Below are 16,219 nucleotides of genomic sequence, written 5' to 3' on the forward strand. Positions count from 1 at the left end.
GAGCGTATGAGAAATCTGAGCTAATACCTTCAGGAGTGATGCAACCTCCATTTAGTGAACGAACGTCAATATGTTGAGCTGGAATCATGAATGGATCTTCCTTACTGAATAAACGTGGTATTGCTTTAACTGATTCTTCAATTAAACCGTATCCTGGTGTAATGCATTTATCCTCTAAAACTTCCATCTTTGTGCATGATAATAATAACGTCATCAACTGTTGCGTCAGCAGATGTAGCGGCTAAGCTTGTAATTAATTTGGCAGGAAGTCCGATTTGTTGGAATTTGCGATCATATTTATAAACATGATTCATAATCTTTTCATAATTTTCATCAGTTATCTTTTCATAAACGTAATTTTGTAAATCAGCAACTCTTAACGGGTCAACCTGACAAAATACTAAAGTATCCCTGAAAACATAATATTTAAGAATGATTTCACCAAATGATTTAGGATAATCATCGAACGCCTGAAATGCTAACAAATCATTTACCGGAATAATCATATCAAAAGTGACATCAACTTCTTCATTTGCTTTCTTGAAAACTTCTGAAGGGTCAATATATTTACCACATACTGAGTTATCATATTTTTGAACATTATTATATAACGAATGAACAAACTTTTTAACTTTCCTTTCTGATTTTGGTTTATATGTTGCAAATGCGAAAGATTCACGGGCGCAATCCATCTGAAGATAACCGGCATCACCTCTTTCGGTTTCTACTTCTAATTGTTTAAAGCTTTGATTTGATGATTTGTAACCAACGAATAAACGCATGCATTTAAAAGCGGCATCACATGTGAAAGCTTTATTTGAAACTAGAGTTGCTTTAACTTTGCGTTTAATATATGTGTCACCTAATTGGTTCACATCATGAGCCGGATTTGTAATTCTTAAATGAGTTTGTTTATCATCAAAATATGGAGTATCAGAGTCATAGCATGAACTTTCAAGTTCTCTATAATATCTTCTACCGTCATTCTTTGCGAATATTTCATTTATCTTTTCGAATGAATGAAACACATTTCCATTAATCGGTTTAGTGTTTGGCACCAAATAGTTAGTCGTCATTTATTAATAAATAAAAAATCAAAATTAAAAGATGAAAATGAATTTTTAATTTTAATGAAATAATCAACTATGGCTGCAGGATTCTTTAAGAAACTGTGGGATAAAGTAAAAAGAGGAGCGCATAAAGTTTGGGAAACAATGAAGAAAGGAGCAAATTGGATATTTAAGAATAAAGAAGCAATTAGTGACGTTGCTGAATCAATAACACCAAAAGCTGCCCCAATAAGAGAAATATTAAATAAAGGAGAAAAAGTTTATCAAAGACTTCAACCGATACTAAGATAAAAATAATATTTATTTATTTTTCCACTATTTACCTCCTATTTTATTAAGTATTCCTTCAGCAATTCCACCAATTGCGTTACCTGCTTGTGCTCCCATCGCTGGATTACCTGCTTTAGTACCTAATACTCCACCTATGATAGTTCCTGCCGTTTTCGCTACTGGTGCCAAAAAGTTTGCAACGGGTTTAATAATATTTTTATGAACCCAACCTGCAGCTTTCTTAATTCCATCCCATAATTTTTTAAAGAATCCTGCCGCCATTTCTGATTTAATATTAATTAAAAATATATTTCATCACTTATATTCTAATTTTTATTTAATGATAAATGAAACCGATTTTAAAAATAAATGAAACAGAGGAGGAAGAAATAAATGAAAGTGAAAATGTTCAACAAAAAATAAACGTTGTTAAACCAATTACTGAAATAAAAATTTTTTCATCTGTTGAAGAATTTAATGACTATTATGCTAACAATAAAAAATTATTTGAAGAATTGACAACGTGTAAATTGAATAAAATGTTTAAAGTTGATGGATTCAAAATTTCAAAAATAAAGGGGGTGGTTAGTTTGAAATCTATTCCTCAATCAAGAATCACCTCATTAATGAAAATAGATGATTTAACAAAAAGAATAGAAGAGATTGAAGAAAGAATGAATCAAATAATTGATTTCATAAATTCAAATAATCATTAATTTCTTAAAGTTCAATGTTGAACTCATCAAATTCTTTTTAAAGTTTATTTTTTAAAAAAATTATTTTTTATTTCGTTATGTATGGGCTGAGTGTAAATGTCTTACAATTTTGAAAATTTTTTAAATCTTGATTTATTCAAAAACGTAAGAATAAAAACCGTAAGAATCATACATTTTTTACTTCATATGTTAAAAAAAATGATACAAAATCGTTCAATATCGTATGAATTCTTACGTTTACAAAAAAAGTCACACAACCCGTCAACATATACTACTATGTTATTTTTTCCCCTGAATTAAAATAATTCATGAAACGTACTTGGATTTACCTAATCCTTGCTCTTTTTCATATTCTTAATCTTCTGTTCGAAATCGGATAAAATTTCTGACTGGAGTTCAACTCCATTTAGATCTTTTATGCCTTTTATTGCTTCCTGAAGGTCTTCCTCTGATTTAAATTCAACTATAACATTTCCATTAAATAATTTTTCTCCATTTTCAGTAAATTTTGATTGCGGAACTATCCAAACAGGGTCGTATTTAGAAAGAACGGCATCTAAATCATTCGAAGTATAATCTAAAGGAAATCCTGTAATTCGGAGAGATCTTTCGTTTCTAAAGTAGTCTTTCTTAAACTCTTCTATGCGACTGATTGTTTTTGCGCCAAAATCGACTTTTAAGTGTTTAGATTTTGAACACACGTACAAAACATTATCTGCTGAAATTTCGAGTTTTTTCATTTGATTAAAAGTCATAAAAACATCAACAGGAATCTTATTAGAAGTTTCCTGATACTTCCTCAACATAAATTTATCGCGTTCTAGATTGAAATTGTTGAAATAATATTCCATTTGATCCTTTGCACGCTGCATCACAGGTGATAATTCATCAGCTGGATCTTTGGGATGACTTTGCTTCTCAAGTGCAATCATTGAACCAAGGCGTGGTAAGTATGACGATGTTTCTTCCATTCCTCACAAAAAAAATCTTATGTCACTTTTTAGGAATGTTGAATATCCTCAGAAATGACGATCTCGATGGAATTACTGCTTTCATTGCGAGCGGATATACTGAGGAAAACTTTTGGAACGATATAGATGATGATGCACCAAAAATGTTGCAACATCATCCTTCATTTATTAGTGCTGCCGCATATTTTGGAGCTGTGAAGTGTACAGTATTCTTAATTCAAAACGGAAATAACTTATTTGTACCAGACTTAATTCTTTTTATATTCATAAAGGCATTTTTTATTAGTTTATCGACTTCCCTCTCATTTTGCAGCAGCTTCTGGAAGTTCCGCAGTTCTACCATACTTAAATGATCATTGTTGCGATTTTAATGCTACTGATAGTGAGAATTCCACTCCATTGCATTTTGCCGCCCAAAATCCGAATATTGATATCTTGAAATTTCTCGTATCATATGGATGTGACCCAAATCATGCAAACTTTTGGGGATATATACCTCTCCATAATGCAGCAATGAGTGATTCCGTAGAAATTGTCGAATATTTATTATCATGTGGCTCAAATCCGAACAAACGCGATGATAGCGGGCGTACACCTATACACATAGCATGCCGTGCAGGTAATGCTCCTATTGTAAAGTGTCTGCTTGATCATGGTGCGAGTCCAGATATTAAAACTGTTTCGCAAGATACATGTCTTCATTTTGCAGCTCAGACTGGGCATGCAGAAGTTGCAAGATTATTTGTTAACAACAAAAACTTACTCTCTGCTCGAAATTCGACTTTACAATCTCCATTACACATTTCTGCGCAATCAGGCTCATTAGATTTCTTCAAAGTTCTTGTTGAATCAGGTGCAGACATCGAATGCGAGGACCAAAATAAATGGCATCCACTACATTCAGCAGTTTACTATAATTCTTACTTAATTACTCGATACCTGATCGAATCAGGTGCAGATATCAATGTACAGACCATATCCGGTGCAACGCCATTACATTTCGCAATACAATTCTCTAATATCTCCATGGTCCAATTATTATTGAACAATGGAGCCTCAGCTGTCATCCAGGACAAAGACGGACACTCTGCTCTTCACGTTGCCGTCAAAAGGAACGACCCTAACATCGTAAAACTTCTTATTGGCTACGGTGCGAAAACAAGTTCTGTTGACAACAAACAGAAAACTCCATTACACATGGCCTGTGCGAAAGGAAGTTTAGATGTCATCCAATCTCTTGTTGAACAAGGCGCCAAGTTCGATGCGCAAGATTCAATGGGTAGAACACCAGTTCATTACGCAGCAGACGCGAATCGTGTCGATGTCTTGAATTTCTTGTCAGAGAAAGGCGTGAACATGGATATTACTGACAACTACGGAAAGACACCATTGGCAATCGCGCAGGAAGAACACAGTAATGATGCAGTGAAGACACTTACAAGAACTCCAAGTATGAAGTCTGCATCTCCTAGAACAATGAAACTTAGTCCTCACACTAAACAGTATCGGAATAGTTATAGACTATGAAAAATAATTGTTTTTATTTTAAATTGTATTGTTTTAAATAGTTCATTATTATTATTATTTAATATAACTCCAAGTATGAAGTCTGCATCTCCTAGAACAATGAAACTTAGTCCTCACACTAAACAGTATCGGAATAGTTATAGACTATGAAAAATAATTGTTTTTATTTTAAATTGTATTGTTTTAAATAGTTCATTATTATTATTATTTAATATAACTCCAAGTATGAAGTCTGCATCTCCTAGAACAATGAAACTTAGTCCTCACACTAAGCAGTATCGGAATAGTTATAGACTATGAAAAATAATTGTTTTTATTTTAAATTGTATTGTTTTAAATAGTTCATTATTATTATTATTTAATATAACTCCAAGTATGAAGTCTGCATCTCCTAGAACAATGAAACTTAGTCCTCACACTAAGCAGTATCGGAATAGTTATAGACTATGAAAAATAATTGTTTTTATTTTAAATTGTATTGTTTTAAATAGTTCATTATTTAATTTCAAAATTTCAAAATCTTGGGTCCATTTTCTCAGAAAAAAAATGTGATCAAAGTGTTCAATCTTGGATTACCAATCATTTCAAATTGTTTTGGGCATTACAAATTCATTAAATAATGAAGCCCTAAAATTATGGTCTTACTCAGCCTTTACCCTATGTGGTGATAGTTTGAAGAGAGCTGGGTAAATGGTTAATAAAGCATCTTATAATAAACTCGCAAATGTTTCTCAAAATGAGAACATTTGTTTGTTTGTTTGCACGAGAAAATTATGAAAAGGTGTTTTGCTGTGACCTCAAACAACTTTTAAAATACATATGCAGACATAACGATTTTGTTTGTTACGGCTCTATTTATAGATACATGATCAAAAGAAATGGTTTAGCTTTTTCCTTTATTATCGAAGATTTTGTTCTTTTTATTTTATTTTTACAAAGTTAAAATGTTCGCCAAAAATTCATTGCAGAGTGTGATTTACAGTATTTTTTTTCCAGTATCCAAATGCTGCTGTTTTAGTTTTCTTGTATGTTTTATACAAAGAAAGAAAAAATTAGAAGAAAGATGATTAACAATGTTATCAATATAGAATATATGTTTATTTTATTATTAATATTTTACGTCAAATTCAATTTTGTGAATCCGAAAAAAAAATACTAGAATGTCTCGAAGACTTCAAAAGAAAGCTATATTCAAAATTAATGCTAAAACAGCAATAGATATGATGTGGAATAAATCATAAATCGGGTGGATTTGATAATTTATCCCTAACAGATTGCAACATACTTTTCAAGCTTTATCTGAAGGTGAGCAATTTTTGATATTTGCACCATGTTGAACAAGTGTGAGGATTACTTCTTCTTCTCCTGTGGCATAATCCAGAACAGATCTTCCATTATTGTCGACTGCATTGACATCGGCTCCATGAGAAATCAAATATTCAACTATGCTTAAACAACCATTATGAGCTGCAAAATGAAGTGCAGTTGCTCCACTACTATTTCTTAAATTAATATTAAATCCATATGAAAGCAAAACCTCTACGGTTCGTTTAAAATTAAACGCTGCTGCCACATGTAAAGGGCGAAAACCATCTGAAAGTTCTTTTGTAAAATCTACACCATGTAAAATTAAAAGATCTACTACATCAGATGCGTTCTCTAACACTGCTGTTTTAAAAGGGGTAAGTTTGATATCATTTTTAGCATCGATTTTAGCACCGTGGGAAATTAGAAATTCGGCAGTTTCTCTAGAACAATTTTCTGCAGCACAATGAAGTGGAGTATTTGATTCATAATCTTTAATATCGATATTAACGCCATGGGAAATAAAAAAATCTGTAAAAGCAACTTGATTATACATCGCTGCAATATGAAGTGGAGTAAATTTACATTCCGAACGTGACATAATGTCTGCACCATGAACCACGAGATACTCAGCTGAATTTATACTATTATATCTTGCAGCAAAATGAAGACATGAAGTATTAGGATAATTTTTGGGTGGAAAAAAAGTCCAAAATGATGATTATTTTTAATTGAATTTTGGACTTTTTTTCCAAAAAATAAATTCCGATCATGACGATTATTTTTTTAGTGTTTATTTCTTATATCTCATTATGCGATGATTGTTTAATAAAATTAATATTATATATGTTTTATATAGGATATCAAATAATTGTCATTTTAAAATCAAGTGAATTCGTTGTTGTTTTTATCTAATTTTAATTAAATTATCGAATAAATTGAATATTTAGATGCTGAAAGTGTTTTTTATACCTCATTTATGTACCTGGAATGTAACCATGGTATGGAAACGAAGAAATATTGATATATCCAAAATGAAGCATATTGAAATTTCATACATAACAAGTAATCTAGTGTTTTGACATATTTATATGCTTGAGTTATTATTATATATTATTGATCACATGTTAAAATTAATAAATGACGATAGTATTATATCGATATTGTGAAATCATACAAAAATATGCGATTATTCAGTTTTGAATAGGTATTTAAAATGTAATATTATGGTATATTGTAACTAAAGTAAATTTAATCTAGAAATCTTTAATTTAATATATAATAAGAAAATTGAAAGGAACTAAATCAATTTGAAAGAGAATTTGGTATCCCTATATATTGTAATATTTTGATTTTCAAATAATGTTCAAAAATATGATACTTTTAAAGAAATTTCAAATAATGAGATAAATTTCAATATTTTTCAAAGGGAGTTTGGTTGGAAAATAAAATTGAATATAAATGCGCAGATAATGCAGTGCAAGGGGAAATTTTATGACAATTTTATCTGGAAAAAAAATTCATCAAAATTGATATTGAGAATACAAATAAAACTTGATTAAAATGAAATATAGTGATAAATTTTCAATGTGATTATTCAAATTTTGATAAATCTAAAAAAATTGCCAAATTATCAAATTAATGGGGATATACGTACATTATCATAATTGAATTTAAATAAAATTTAATTGAGAGAAGTTCAATTTTTGGAAGAATGAGTTACTTCTATTTCAATCAGCTTAAACTTGAAATCATATTCTTCGCGCCTGTCTAACATAATTCGAGCAAATTGAAAGGTTTACACGCAGTTTTGAAATAGAATTAAGTTATACATATTCAATTATCTGAAAAGTCCTTAAAATATAATCTATTATTATTTTAAGCTCAAAATTAAAATCTTTTATCTGTTTTGTCAAAAATTGAATTATTAATTTCAACGAATAATTCAATTACTGAATTGACGATGATGTTTTGAAATATATATGGAACTTTGAAATTAAATAAATAAAAAATTGTTTGTCAGCATTCAAATTTTCATAACTTTTAACGTTCATAAAAATTAGAATTTGCAAACGATTAAAGAAATTATTTGCAATTTGGACGGAGCTTGCATACAGCCAAATTGCAAATAATTTTTTAAATTCTAAAACTTGTCAAAATATTAAATAAACAAAAAATAGTCTAAAAATATTATGAGAAGATATTTAACATTAGTTCGATTTTTTTGGTTTTTTTGTTGATTTGAAAATATTTATTGAAATTAAAATGATATTTGTGATCGTGGATACATATATAATTATTTCAAGTTAGTAAAAATTCATTTCGACTTAATTTAGATAATTTAATATTCATCTTAATGATTTTTGTTTTTTAATAATGTCAATATTAAAATTCTAAAAATTTAATAATGAATCATAGATTTCAAATTTAATAGAAAGTTGTTTTAACCTTTAAAAAGCTCATTTATTTACAAAAATTCACAAAAAAACGGCAAATTATTCCAAGGATATTCAAAAATTGTGAAAATTAACTTCATTTTTCTCAAATCAAAAAAATTTGGATTTTTTTATAATATTTTTTCTCATTATTTTTTAATATTTTCTATTTTAAAGATTATTATACGTTTAAAATTCTTAAAATACGTTAATTTTAATATGCTCGGCGTTTGCCGAGCTTACGTACTTTAAAACTTACCTCAAGCTCATTCCCTCTAGCCTTTCACTGGCTAGGGAAGACAACACAATTGTTTATGATGAAGCTACCTAGAGAATTATCATTTTATGATAATTCTCTAGGTAGCTTCATCATAAACAAAATCAATTTACTATCCCTCGATCTCTACCTCATATACATTAGAGCAAAGTTCTTCTAATCTCTCTAATCGTGAAGAAGATATTAGAAGAACTTTGCTCTAATCGATCAGCTTACGCATGCATGGCTCGAGCTTAGCCAGGTATGTTGCCACGTTACATTATTACAAGGTTCTTACTTAAGCATTATCATTTTGTAAGAACCCTGTGATAATGTAACACAAAAGCCCGAGAACAACATCTGTATTAACCTGTGCTGAAGTTTTCTGGATTTCCTCTCTCATTTGAGAGACTTCCAGATAACTTCAGCATAAACGATTTACAGACATATTCTCTCGCTCATTGTGGGCCACATACCACAACTACATTACACTAAGACAGAGTTCTTCCGAGGTCTCTCATCAAATGAGAGACTTCGGAAAAACTCTGCTCTATTCGATTAATTACAGAATCCTAGACCTTTTGGGAACAAGGAAAGAGTAGTAAGAGTGCTTTCCGGCAATGCTCATTACGAAGTCTCTCATCGAATGAGAGATTTCGTAATGAACATTGCCTGTTTCGAGTAAATTTACATCCCTGCCCCTCGGATGTTCAGGGAGTAGTACTATAGTCCATGAGGGCAATAACGTATAACTAATATCGCCAGAAGCACAATAGTTATACAGCCTAGCTACTATATCCTAACAGCTAGGCTGCATAGGTATTGTGCTTCTGGATTGCAGAAACCTCATGGAAGACCTATTGGAGATCTCCCGTCGAAATCACTCGCTGATGTGGATGGGGGCAGCACTATGATTGGCCATATCAAAGGCTACATAGCATCCCAGCAAGTGGATAGTCGGCGGTGACTCCAACTGTGGTCCACCATGAGATTATGGCACTTTTGCATTTTGGCGGGCAAAATTTTTTTTTTGATCTGATATTGTAAACAGTTTACAAGTATCAGATTTTGGAATTTTATCCCTCATTGAAAATAAAATTTTTCTCTCAATTTTAATGATTTAACAATATCAAAAATATATATTATTGAAATGCATAAATTATAATTTCATTAATGTATGCATATATATTTTATTTGAAAGCCCCATTCAAATTTATCTCCAAAAAAATAAGAAATTGCTTTTCATGTAATATTAATATTAAATAATAAAGCCAAAAAGAAACTATATTTAATATATATATTAAAATCTAACAAGCATTGATTTTAAAATCATATTTAAAATCTAACTGATTAATTAGCTTTTACATAATTTATATTTCATTATTGACTTGTTTTAGATAAATATATTAATATCAGATCAGTTATATTTTAATTTAAGCATTATTGAAGAATTTGAAATTATGCATTATCTACTTGTAATGCTACAGGCAAAAATGAATCATATATTCATAATATCATACACAATCTCTATAGGATACTACAATATAACAGTCTTTTATCCTAAATTCATGAAAATTAATTTCCAATTTCCATAAAAATAAATAATAATTCATTTTTATATTTAAAACATGCACACACATATATAGTATAATATAGTTGTATCATTCATTTCTGTATAAAGCTCATTTTCAAAAAAAATTAATTGTCATTTTCGAAAAAAAAATTGGAAAAAAAGTCCAAAATTCAATTAAAAATAATCGTTATTTTGGACTTTTTTTCCACCCAAAAATTATCCGAAGTATTATTTGGAAATATACTTTTGATTTTTGCTTTTATTTTTGCACCATGACAAAGGAAATATTGGCAAAGTGATGGAATATTAAAAGTTGTTGAATAAGCGAAGCATTCATTGAGAGAGTTAGTTTGATCAAAATATGCAAAAAAAGCTTGAAGGTTGTGATATTTGCAGAATAACTCTAAATCAAAATTCAATTTGTGTTCATTCTTCAAAAAAGTAATAAAATCAATATTGTGTGAAGCTACTGCAAATTCTTTAATTTGATACACACGATTGCAATCTTGATGTTTCAAACATTCATTCATAATAAATGCATTTCCTCCCAAAAATGAAAATGCAAGACATTTTCTTGTGATTTTGGAGTTGAATTTTGTTAAAAATAATTTAAAACACTTTTCAGAGCCAAAATAACTACATAATTCTAGAAACGAAATTTCAATAGGACATCCAGGAAACAAATTCATTTCGAGCATTTGATGTGGATTAAATCCATCTCTTTCTGTGAATGTCAGCAATGACTCTGTGTTGTCGTTTATAATAGCTCTGTAAATAGTGTTTTCTTCCATAAATTCGAATGAATAATTGGGTAGGCATCTTAGTTCAATTTCGTGGCGATATCTATCAGATAATGTATTTCCATGTTCATCAATGAGATCAGACCATAAAAAAGTGGAATACTTTTATCAAAATGTGTTGGGTGATATTCATCATAAATCTTTTTGAAAAGAAATTTGTATTGCTTATAATACTTTAGATTAAATTCGAGTGCATATGAGATAGCTAATAGAATTTGCTCGGGCGATCCATTCTTTTTTTCAATAATTTTTGTTTTGATTTCTTGGAAAAAATTTTCAACTTCATTCTCATCAAATGTATTCAGTCTATATAGTCTATTATATACAGATACTTCATTGTGAAATAAATTCATTAGTTCAGAATAAATCTTCTGAGACATTTGGTTTTATCAGACCAAACTTTTTGTATCGTTTTATATCTGTTCAAAAGACATAATCACATCATTATTTTATCGTCCTCCCTCCCCTCAAAAAAAATATTTTGAATATTATTTATATCTCAATTCGCATATATTCCCGATTTTGAGATGGCTCTCATTATATCTCACTATATAAAATGCTTAAGAAGTAATAATATACCTCCATAATTTTTTGTGTAAATAATGAATATATTTACAGTAAATGTATCTCCTTGAAAAAAAGGAGATTTAGAGCTAAGATTTACCTTTGTTTAATACTATATATATATATTTAGACTGTAATGTAGAAAAGAAAATATTAAAGATTAGCTCCCAATATGAAAAGTGCGTAATAATGGTTCAATATAAAATTTCATACTAAATATATTATTGGCAATACGTTTATTGATAAACATAAATTATTGCAAAATGATTTATATTCTTCTTAATCTATGAGCAGTCATTTGTTGAGACGATGATATAATTGCAGTTTTTGATCTAGGAAGTAACTTTTGACATTCAAGGCATACAACTTATTAATATTATAGTGAGCATCTATATAATCTTCATTAAAAAGTTCATTTTAAAAAATATTTAATAGTTTAAAAGTTGAAGGATTTTTTTTTAATTTTCATTGGAAAATCGATAAAAATTCTGAGATCTTTCAATACAAATCAAAATACCACAAATGAAGCTTTACTGCTCAACTCCGATTAAATTAAGATATCTAACAATTTCATATTTGTTAAGATGCAATGCCATTTTGAGTGGGGTATATCCATCTTTAGTTTTTGCATATTTATTAGCACCAACTGCGGCCAGATGTTTAACGACTTCAAGACGACCTTGAATTATTGCCCAAATGAGTGGAGTATATCCATCATTATCCTTTGCTTCTTTATTAGCTCTATGATATTCCATATATTTAACAATTTCAAGGTGGCCATTTGCTGATGCAATCATGAGTGCTGTTAATCCTTTATTAGTCCTTACTTCTTTATTATATGCATATGTGAAAAGATATTTAACAGTATCAAAATTACCTCCAGCTGATGCGATAAGGAGTGGAGTGTATCCCTCTTTATTCTTTGCTTCCTTATTAGCGCCAGTAAAGGCAAGATATTTAACTACATCAAAATAGCCTTTTGATGATGCCCAAATAAGTGGGGTATTTCCATCATTTGTCGTGGCTTCCATATTGGCTCCAGCTGATTCAAGATATTTAACTATTTCATAAAGACCTTTAAATGACGCATATAAGAGTGGAGTAAATCCATCATTAGTTTTTGCTTCTTTATCAGCACCAACTGAGACAAGATATTTAACGACTTCAAGACGATTTTGAACTGATGCCCAAATGAGTGGAGTAAACCCATCTTTAGTTTTTGCTTCTTTATTAGCTCCAAATGAAATAAGATATTGAACAACTCCAAGATGGCCATTATATGATGCCCAAATGAGTGGGGTATATCCAATATTAGTCATTGCTTCTTTATTAGCTCCAGCAGAGACAAGATATTTGACGACTTCAAGACGATTTTGAGCTGATGCCCAAATGAGTGGAGTAAACCCATCTTTAGTTTTTGCTTCTCTATTAGCTCCAATTGAGATAAGATATTGAACAACTTCAAGATGGCCATTATATGATGCTAAAATGAGTGGAGTATGTCCAGTAACATCCCGTATATCTTTATCACAATTACATTCAATGAGAGATTTGACAAGTCTGAGATTTCCAGTCCTACTTGCTTCATGAAGTACATTTTGATTATAAGCTCCTAATTTCTTCCAGAGTCCTTCTTCACATGCTTTTGAAAGCATTGTTTTATTTCCTTGAGATGAAAGCTCATTAAGGAAGTCGTAAATACTTTCAAAATCATTAGAATTCTTAAGATCTGCAATTAAAGTTTGAATTTCTCTGTTTCGTTCTTGATTTTGAAATGTATTTAACCTTTCTTGAAGATTTTGTATCTGTTTCGTCAAGTCAGACTTTTCCTTTTCTGATTGAATAAAGAAATCAATAACTCCATCAAGTATTTTCATTTTAAGATATTTCTTTAATGATTTAAGAAGAGAAATAGCGTCTTCAAAGTTTTGAATTGTAATATTTGCGTATCGGGTACTGAAATATAACTTCTTTGCATCGTTTGTAGAATGTGCCTGTTCTAGAATAGTTCTGAAATCATCTGTTGATAAAATTGCAAATTTCATGATTTTAGCAATGTCTTCTTTTTCGAACGTGTCAAATAACTTATTATCTTCAAAATACTCTTTAATGTGAGCTCCGATATATTCGTAATTCTGAATAAGCCCTTCACTCATCAAATCTATTCAAAAAAATTGGAAATTTAATGGTAACATTTGAGAACAACTCATAGAATTGTTTCAAAATTTAAAAATTTGTAACAAGTGATTGTTCATAATAACAATAATGTGTATTCCTTATTTTCTCTTTTAAATTTTTTTTTCACAAAATCTTTCATCAAACGCAATAAGCGCTTTGTGTTCACTCTTTCGAAATGCAATAAAAAACTCGTTCTATCCTATATAATCATTTATATGAACAGTTTATTGAATTCATTCTCTATTGATTACTTTTATTGATTCATTTCCTCATTACATCAAAACACCGAATTAAAAGTTAATCCTAAAGAAGCAAAAGTGATTTTTATAAGTTTAACTGCAACCAATTTCCTTTATGAAAAAGTTTATTATGTTCAATAAAAGTGTTAAAACAACTATGATATGGCAACTTTCTATGTCAACTCACTTCAAAATAAATTGAGAAAATGCGAGAAAGTTGTAAACACTCCCTTAACAAAACCTTTACATAAAAAGTTTATTCTGTAAATAAACTTTACTAATTCAGGGATCACTCGCTTAGTTTACAATTATTCAATACTTTTTCCCTATGATCGATTTGAAATATAGCATGCATTAATCACTGTTTCAAAATCAAAAAAGATCTCGTGAAGATGAATCAAGAATTAATAAAGTTAGTAATCCTTTTACAAGAAATAACAAAACTAATTAAGGGATCACTAGCTTAGTTCACAACTGATCAATACTTTTTTATGAATAAACATAAATATAGCATTCCATTTATCACTGTTTCAAAATCTAATAAAAAGATTAGAATCTCTTAATATAAAAAGTTTAATTCTATAAATAACAAAACAAATTATTCGTCGAATGGAGTTTTCATCTGTTGTTGATTGTTCTGAACGTTTTCAACAAATTCAATCAATGATTCTGGAGGGTCAATTCCTGTTAGTAAGAAGTGATGAAGTAATTTACTTGCAGAATCAATATCTCTTGGTGTCAACAGCGTGAAAGCTGTTCCACTTCTTCCTGCTCGAGCTGTTCTTCCAACTCTGTGAATGTAACTTTCTGGTTGTTCTGGGATATCAACATTCACAACACAGTTGATGTTTTCTATGTCAACACCTCTTGCTGCAATTTCTGTTGCAATGAGGAATCGACATTCTCCTTTCCTGAACTTGTTAAAGGCTGCTGTTCTTTGATTTGCATCCATATTTCCATGAACTAATGTAATCAAATTCGTAATTTTTTTCAAAATTCCGTATAAAGTATCACAGAAATTTTTATCTTTTACGAATAAAAGAACTAAACCATCTGGAAGTTTTAAGAGATTCTCTTTGATCCATTCTCTCTTCTTCGCCGGATCATCAAAGATCACAAAGTTATGTTCGATATTCGATTGAGGAGCTCCTGTTTTTCCAATTTGAACTCGTGTTGAAAACTTCAATGAATTCATTGATAATTCTTCAATTTGAGGAGGCAGCGTTGCACCAAAGAGAAGTGTCTGTCTGTCCGGCCTTATGTAGTCCATGATGGAACGCAATTGACGAAGAAATCCCGTCTCAAAGATTCGATCTGCTTCATCTACAACAACATAAGTACAAAATTGCCAATTTACGGTTTTTAGAAAGTTCATGAGTCTTCCTGGTGTTCCTATTATGACGTCTGCACCTTTCATAAGTGATGATTGCTGCTTGTGCTTCATTTGGTTGCCAGTTAGCTCAACACATTTGATATCAGTTGATTTAATCAATTGATGACAAACTAAAGTAGTTTGGCGTGCAAGTAATTCGGTGGGAGAAAGTATTAATGCTGTTGGACCTTCTTGTTTCCCTTGCGCGAGGACATGATACAATAATGGAATTAAAAAACAAAGAGTTTTGCCGGTTCCTGTTGGAGAAACAACAATTAAATTGTTTCCATTTATTGCTATTGGTAAAACTTGAGCTTGAACTGGTGTTGGCTTGTTAATTGAGTGGTCTTTGAAGAAATTTTCTAATTCTGGACGATTTTCAATGTAAGGTTCGAATGATAATACAGGAGATATTTCACAGCCGATGACTTTGATCTCATTTATTGCTTTATATTCTTCTTCGTCTGCTTTATCGAGATAATAATCTTTTAATTGTTCGAATGTTGTATTTCTTTTGAATGGAGGGTATGTGATTTTTGAATGGTCTGGTGGTAATACATATTCTGGCTCTTCATCGTCATTTTGATTTTTGTTTCCTTCATCATCTTCAAATTCACCTGGTGTAATGAAAGATTTTGATTTTTTTTCGGCATCATCTGAGTCACTACTAGAAAAATCACCTGCTTTTGCTTCTGTGTTGGCATCTAGTCCATCAAAGAAGTCATCAAGAGGATCTTTTTCCATATAAAATAATGGTTTATAGGGGCCATTTCATTAAAGTATTTCATGTATACCAGGAAATATGAGAGTATACAGTGTCATTTTAATACCTAAATGAGAATAAATTTCAAAATTTAATTGATATCAAATATAGAAGAAACCTGATAGAAAAGACTTGAAAATGATATATTTATGTTATATTTTTATTATCATGGTGAGCTTT

At 30.1% G+C, this 16,219-nt stretch overlaps 7 protein-coding genes across 7 annotated transcripts, besides 4 other annotated features; 2 read left to right on the plus strand and 5 right to left on the minus strand.

Annotated features, from left to right (window-relative positions):
* Positions 1 to 10: part of a mobile genetic element that runs on past the window's edge.
* A 432-nt stretch (positions 11 to 442) lies between these two features.
* Positions 443 to 1,076, minus strand: TVAGG3_0679740 (uncharacterized protein; the record flags this gene model as incomplete). Its single annotated transcript, XM_051242678.1, has 1 exon — positions 443 to 1,076. A coding segment is annotated over one exon (634 nt), but the record flags the coding sequence as incomplete, so codon positions are not given.
* A 69-nt stretch (positions 1,077 to 1,145) lies between these two features.
* TVAGG3_0679750 (uncharacterized protein) lies at positions 1,146 to 1,361 on the plus strand (the record flags this gene model as incomplete). The annotated part of the gene is made up of 1 exon (XM_051242679.1): positions 1,146 to 1,361. One exon carries the CDS (start codon positions 1,146 to 1,148, stop codon positions 1,359 to 1,361), a length of 216 nt encoding a protein of 71 aa, XP_051089266.1.
* A 1,024-nt stretch (positions 1,362 to 2,385) lies between these two features.
* TVAGG3_0679760 (RNA binding) lies at positions 2,386 to 3,027 on the minus strand (the record flags this gene model as incomplete). The annotated part of the gene is made up of 1 exon (XM_001317695.1): positions 2,386 to 3,027. One exon carries the CDS (start codon positions 3,025 to 3,027, stop codon positions 2,386 to 2,388), a length of 642 nt encoding a protein of 213 aa, XP_001317730.1.
* A 513-nt stretch (positions 3,028 to 3,540) lies between these two features.
* Positions 3,541 to 4,554, plus strand: TVAGG3_0679770 (molting protein mlt-4 family; the record flags this gene model as incomplete). Its single annotated transcript, XM_001317696.1, has 1 exon — positions 3,541 to 4,554. The coding sequence occupies one exon, from the start codon at positions 3,541 to 3,543 to the stop codon at positions 4,552 to 4,554; it is 1,014 nt and encodes a 337-aa protein (XP_001317731.1).
* Positions 4,555 to 5,842: 1,288 nt separating this feature from the next.
* Positions 5,843 to 6,460, minus strand: TVAGG3_0679780 (cyclin-dependent kinase inhibitor 2C-related family; the record flags this gene model as incomplete). The annotated part of the gene is made up of 1 exon (XM_001317697.1): positions 5,843 to 6,460. The coding sequence occupies one exon, from the start codon at positions 6,458 to 6,460 to the stop codon at positions 5,843 to 5,845; it is 618 nt and encodes a 205-aa protein (XP_001317732.1).
* Positions 6,461 to 8,409: 1,949 nt separating this feature from the next.
* Positions 8,410 to 8,542: a mobile genetic element.
* A 349-nt stretch (positions 8,543 to 8,891) lies between these two features.
* Positions 8,892 to 9,117: a mobile genetic element.
* A 49-nt stretch (positions 9,118 to 9,166) lies between these two features.
* Positions 9,167 to 9,243: a mobile genetic element.
* A 2,689-nt stretch (positions 9,244 to 11,932) lies between these two features.
* On the minus strand, positions 11,933 to 13,643 carry TVAGG3_0679820 (ankyrin repeat protein family; the record flags this gene model as incomplete). Its single annotated transcript, XM_001317698.1, has 1 exon — positions 12,018 to 13,643. The coding sequence occupies one exon, from the start codon at positions 13,641 to 13,643 to the stop codon at positions 12,018 to 12,020; it is 1,626 nt and encodes a 541-aa protein (XP_001317733.1).
* Positions 13,644 to 14,304: 661 nt separating this feature from the next.
* TVAGG3_0679830 (RNA secondary structure unwinding) lies at positions 14,305 to 16,027 on the minus strand (the record flags this gene model as incomplete). Its single annotated transcript, XM_001317699.1, has 1 exon — positions 14,503 to 16,020. The coding sequence occupies one exon, from the start codon at positions 16,018 to 16,020 to the stop codon at positions 14,503 to 14,505; it is 1,518 nt and encodes a 505-aa protein (XP_001317734.1).
* Between the last annotated feature and the right edge of the window lie 192 nt (positions 16,028 to 16,219).

This window comes from Trichomonas vaginalis, chromosome III (assembly GCF_026262505.1).
Source record: "Trichomonas vaginalis G3 chromosome III, whole genome shotgun sequence".
NCBI classification, from domain to species: Eukaryota; Parabasalia; order Trichomonadida; family Trichomonadidae; genus Trichomonas; species Trichomonas vaginalis.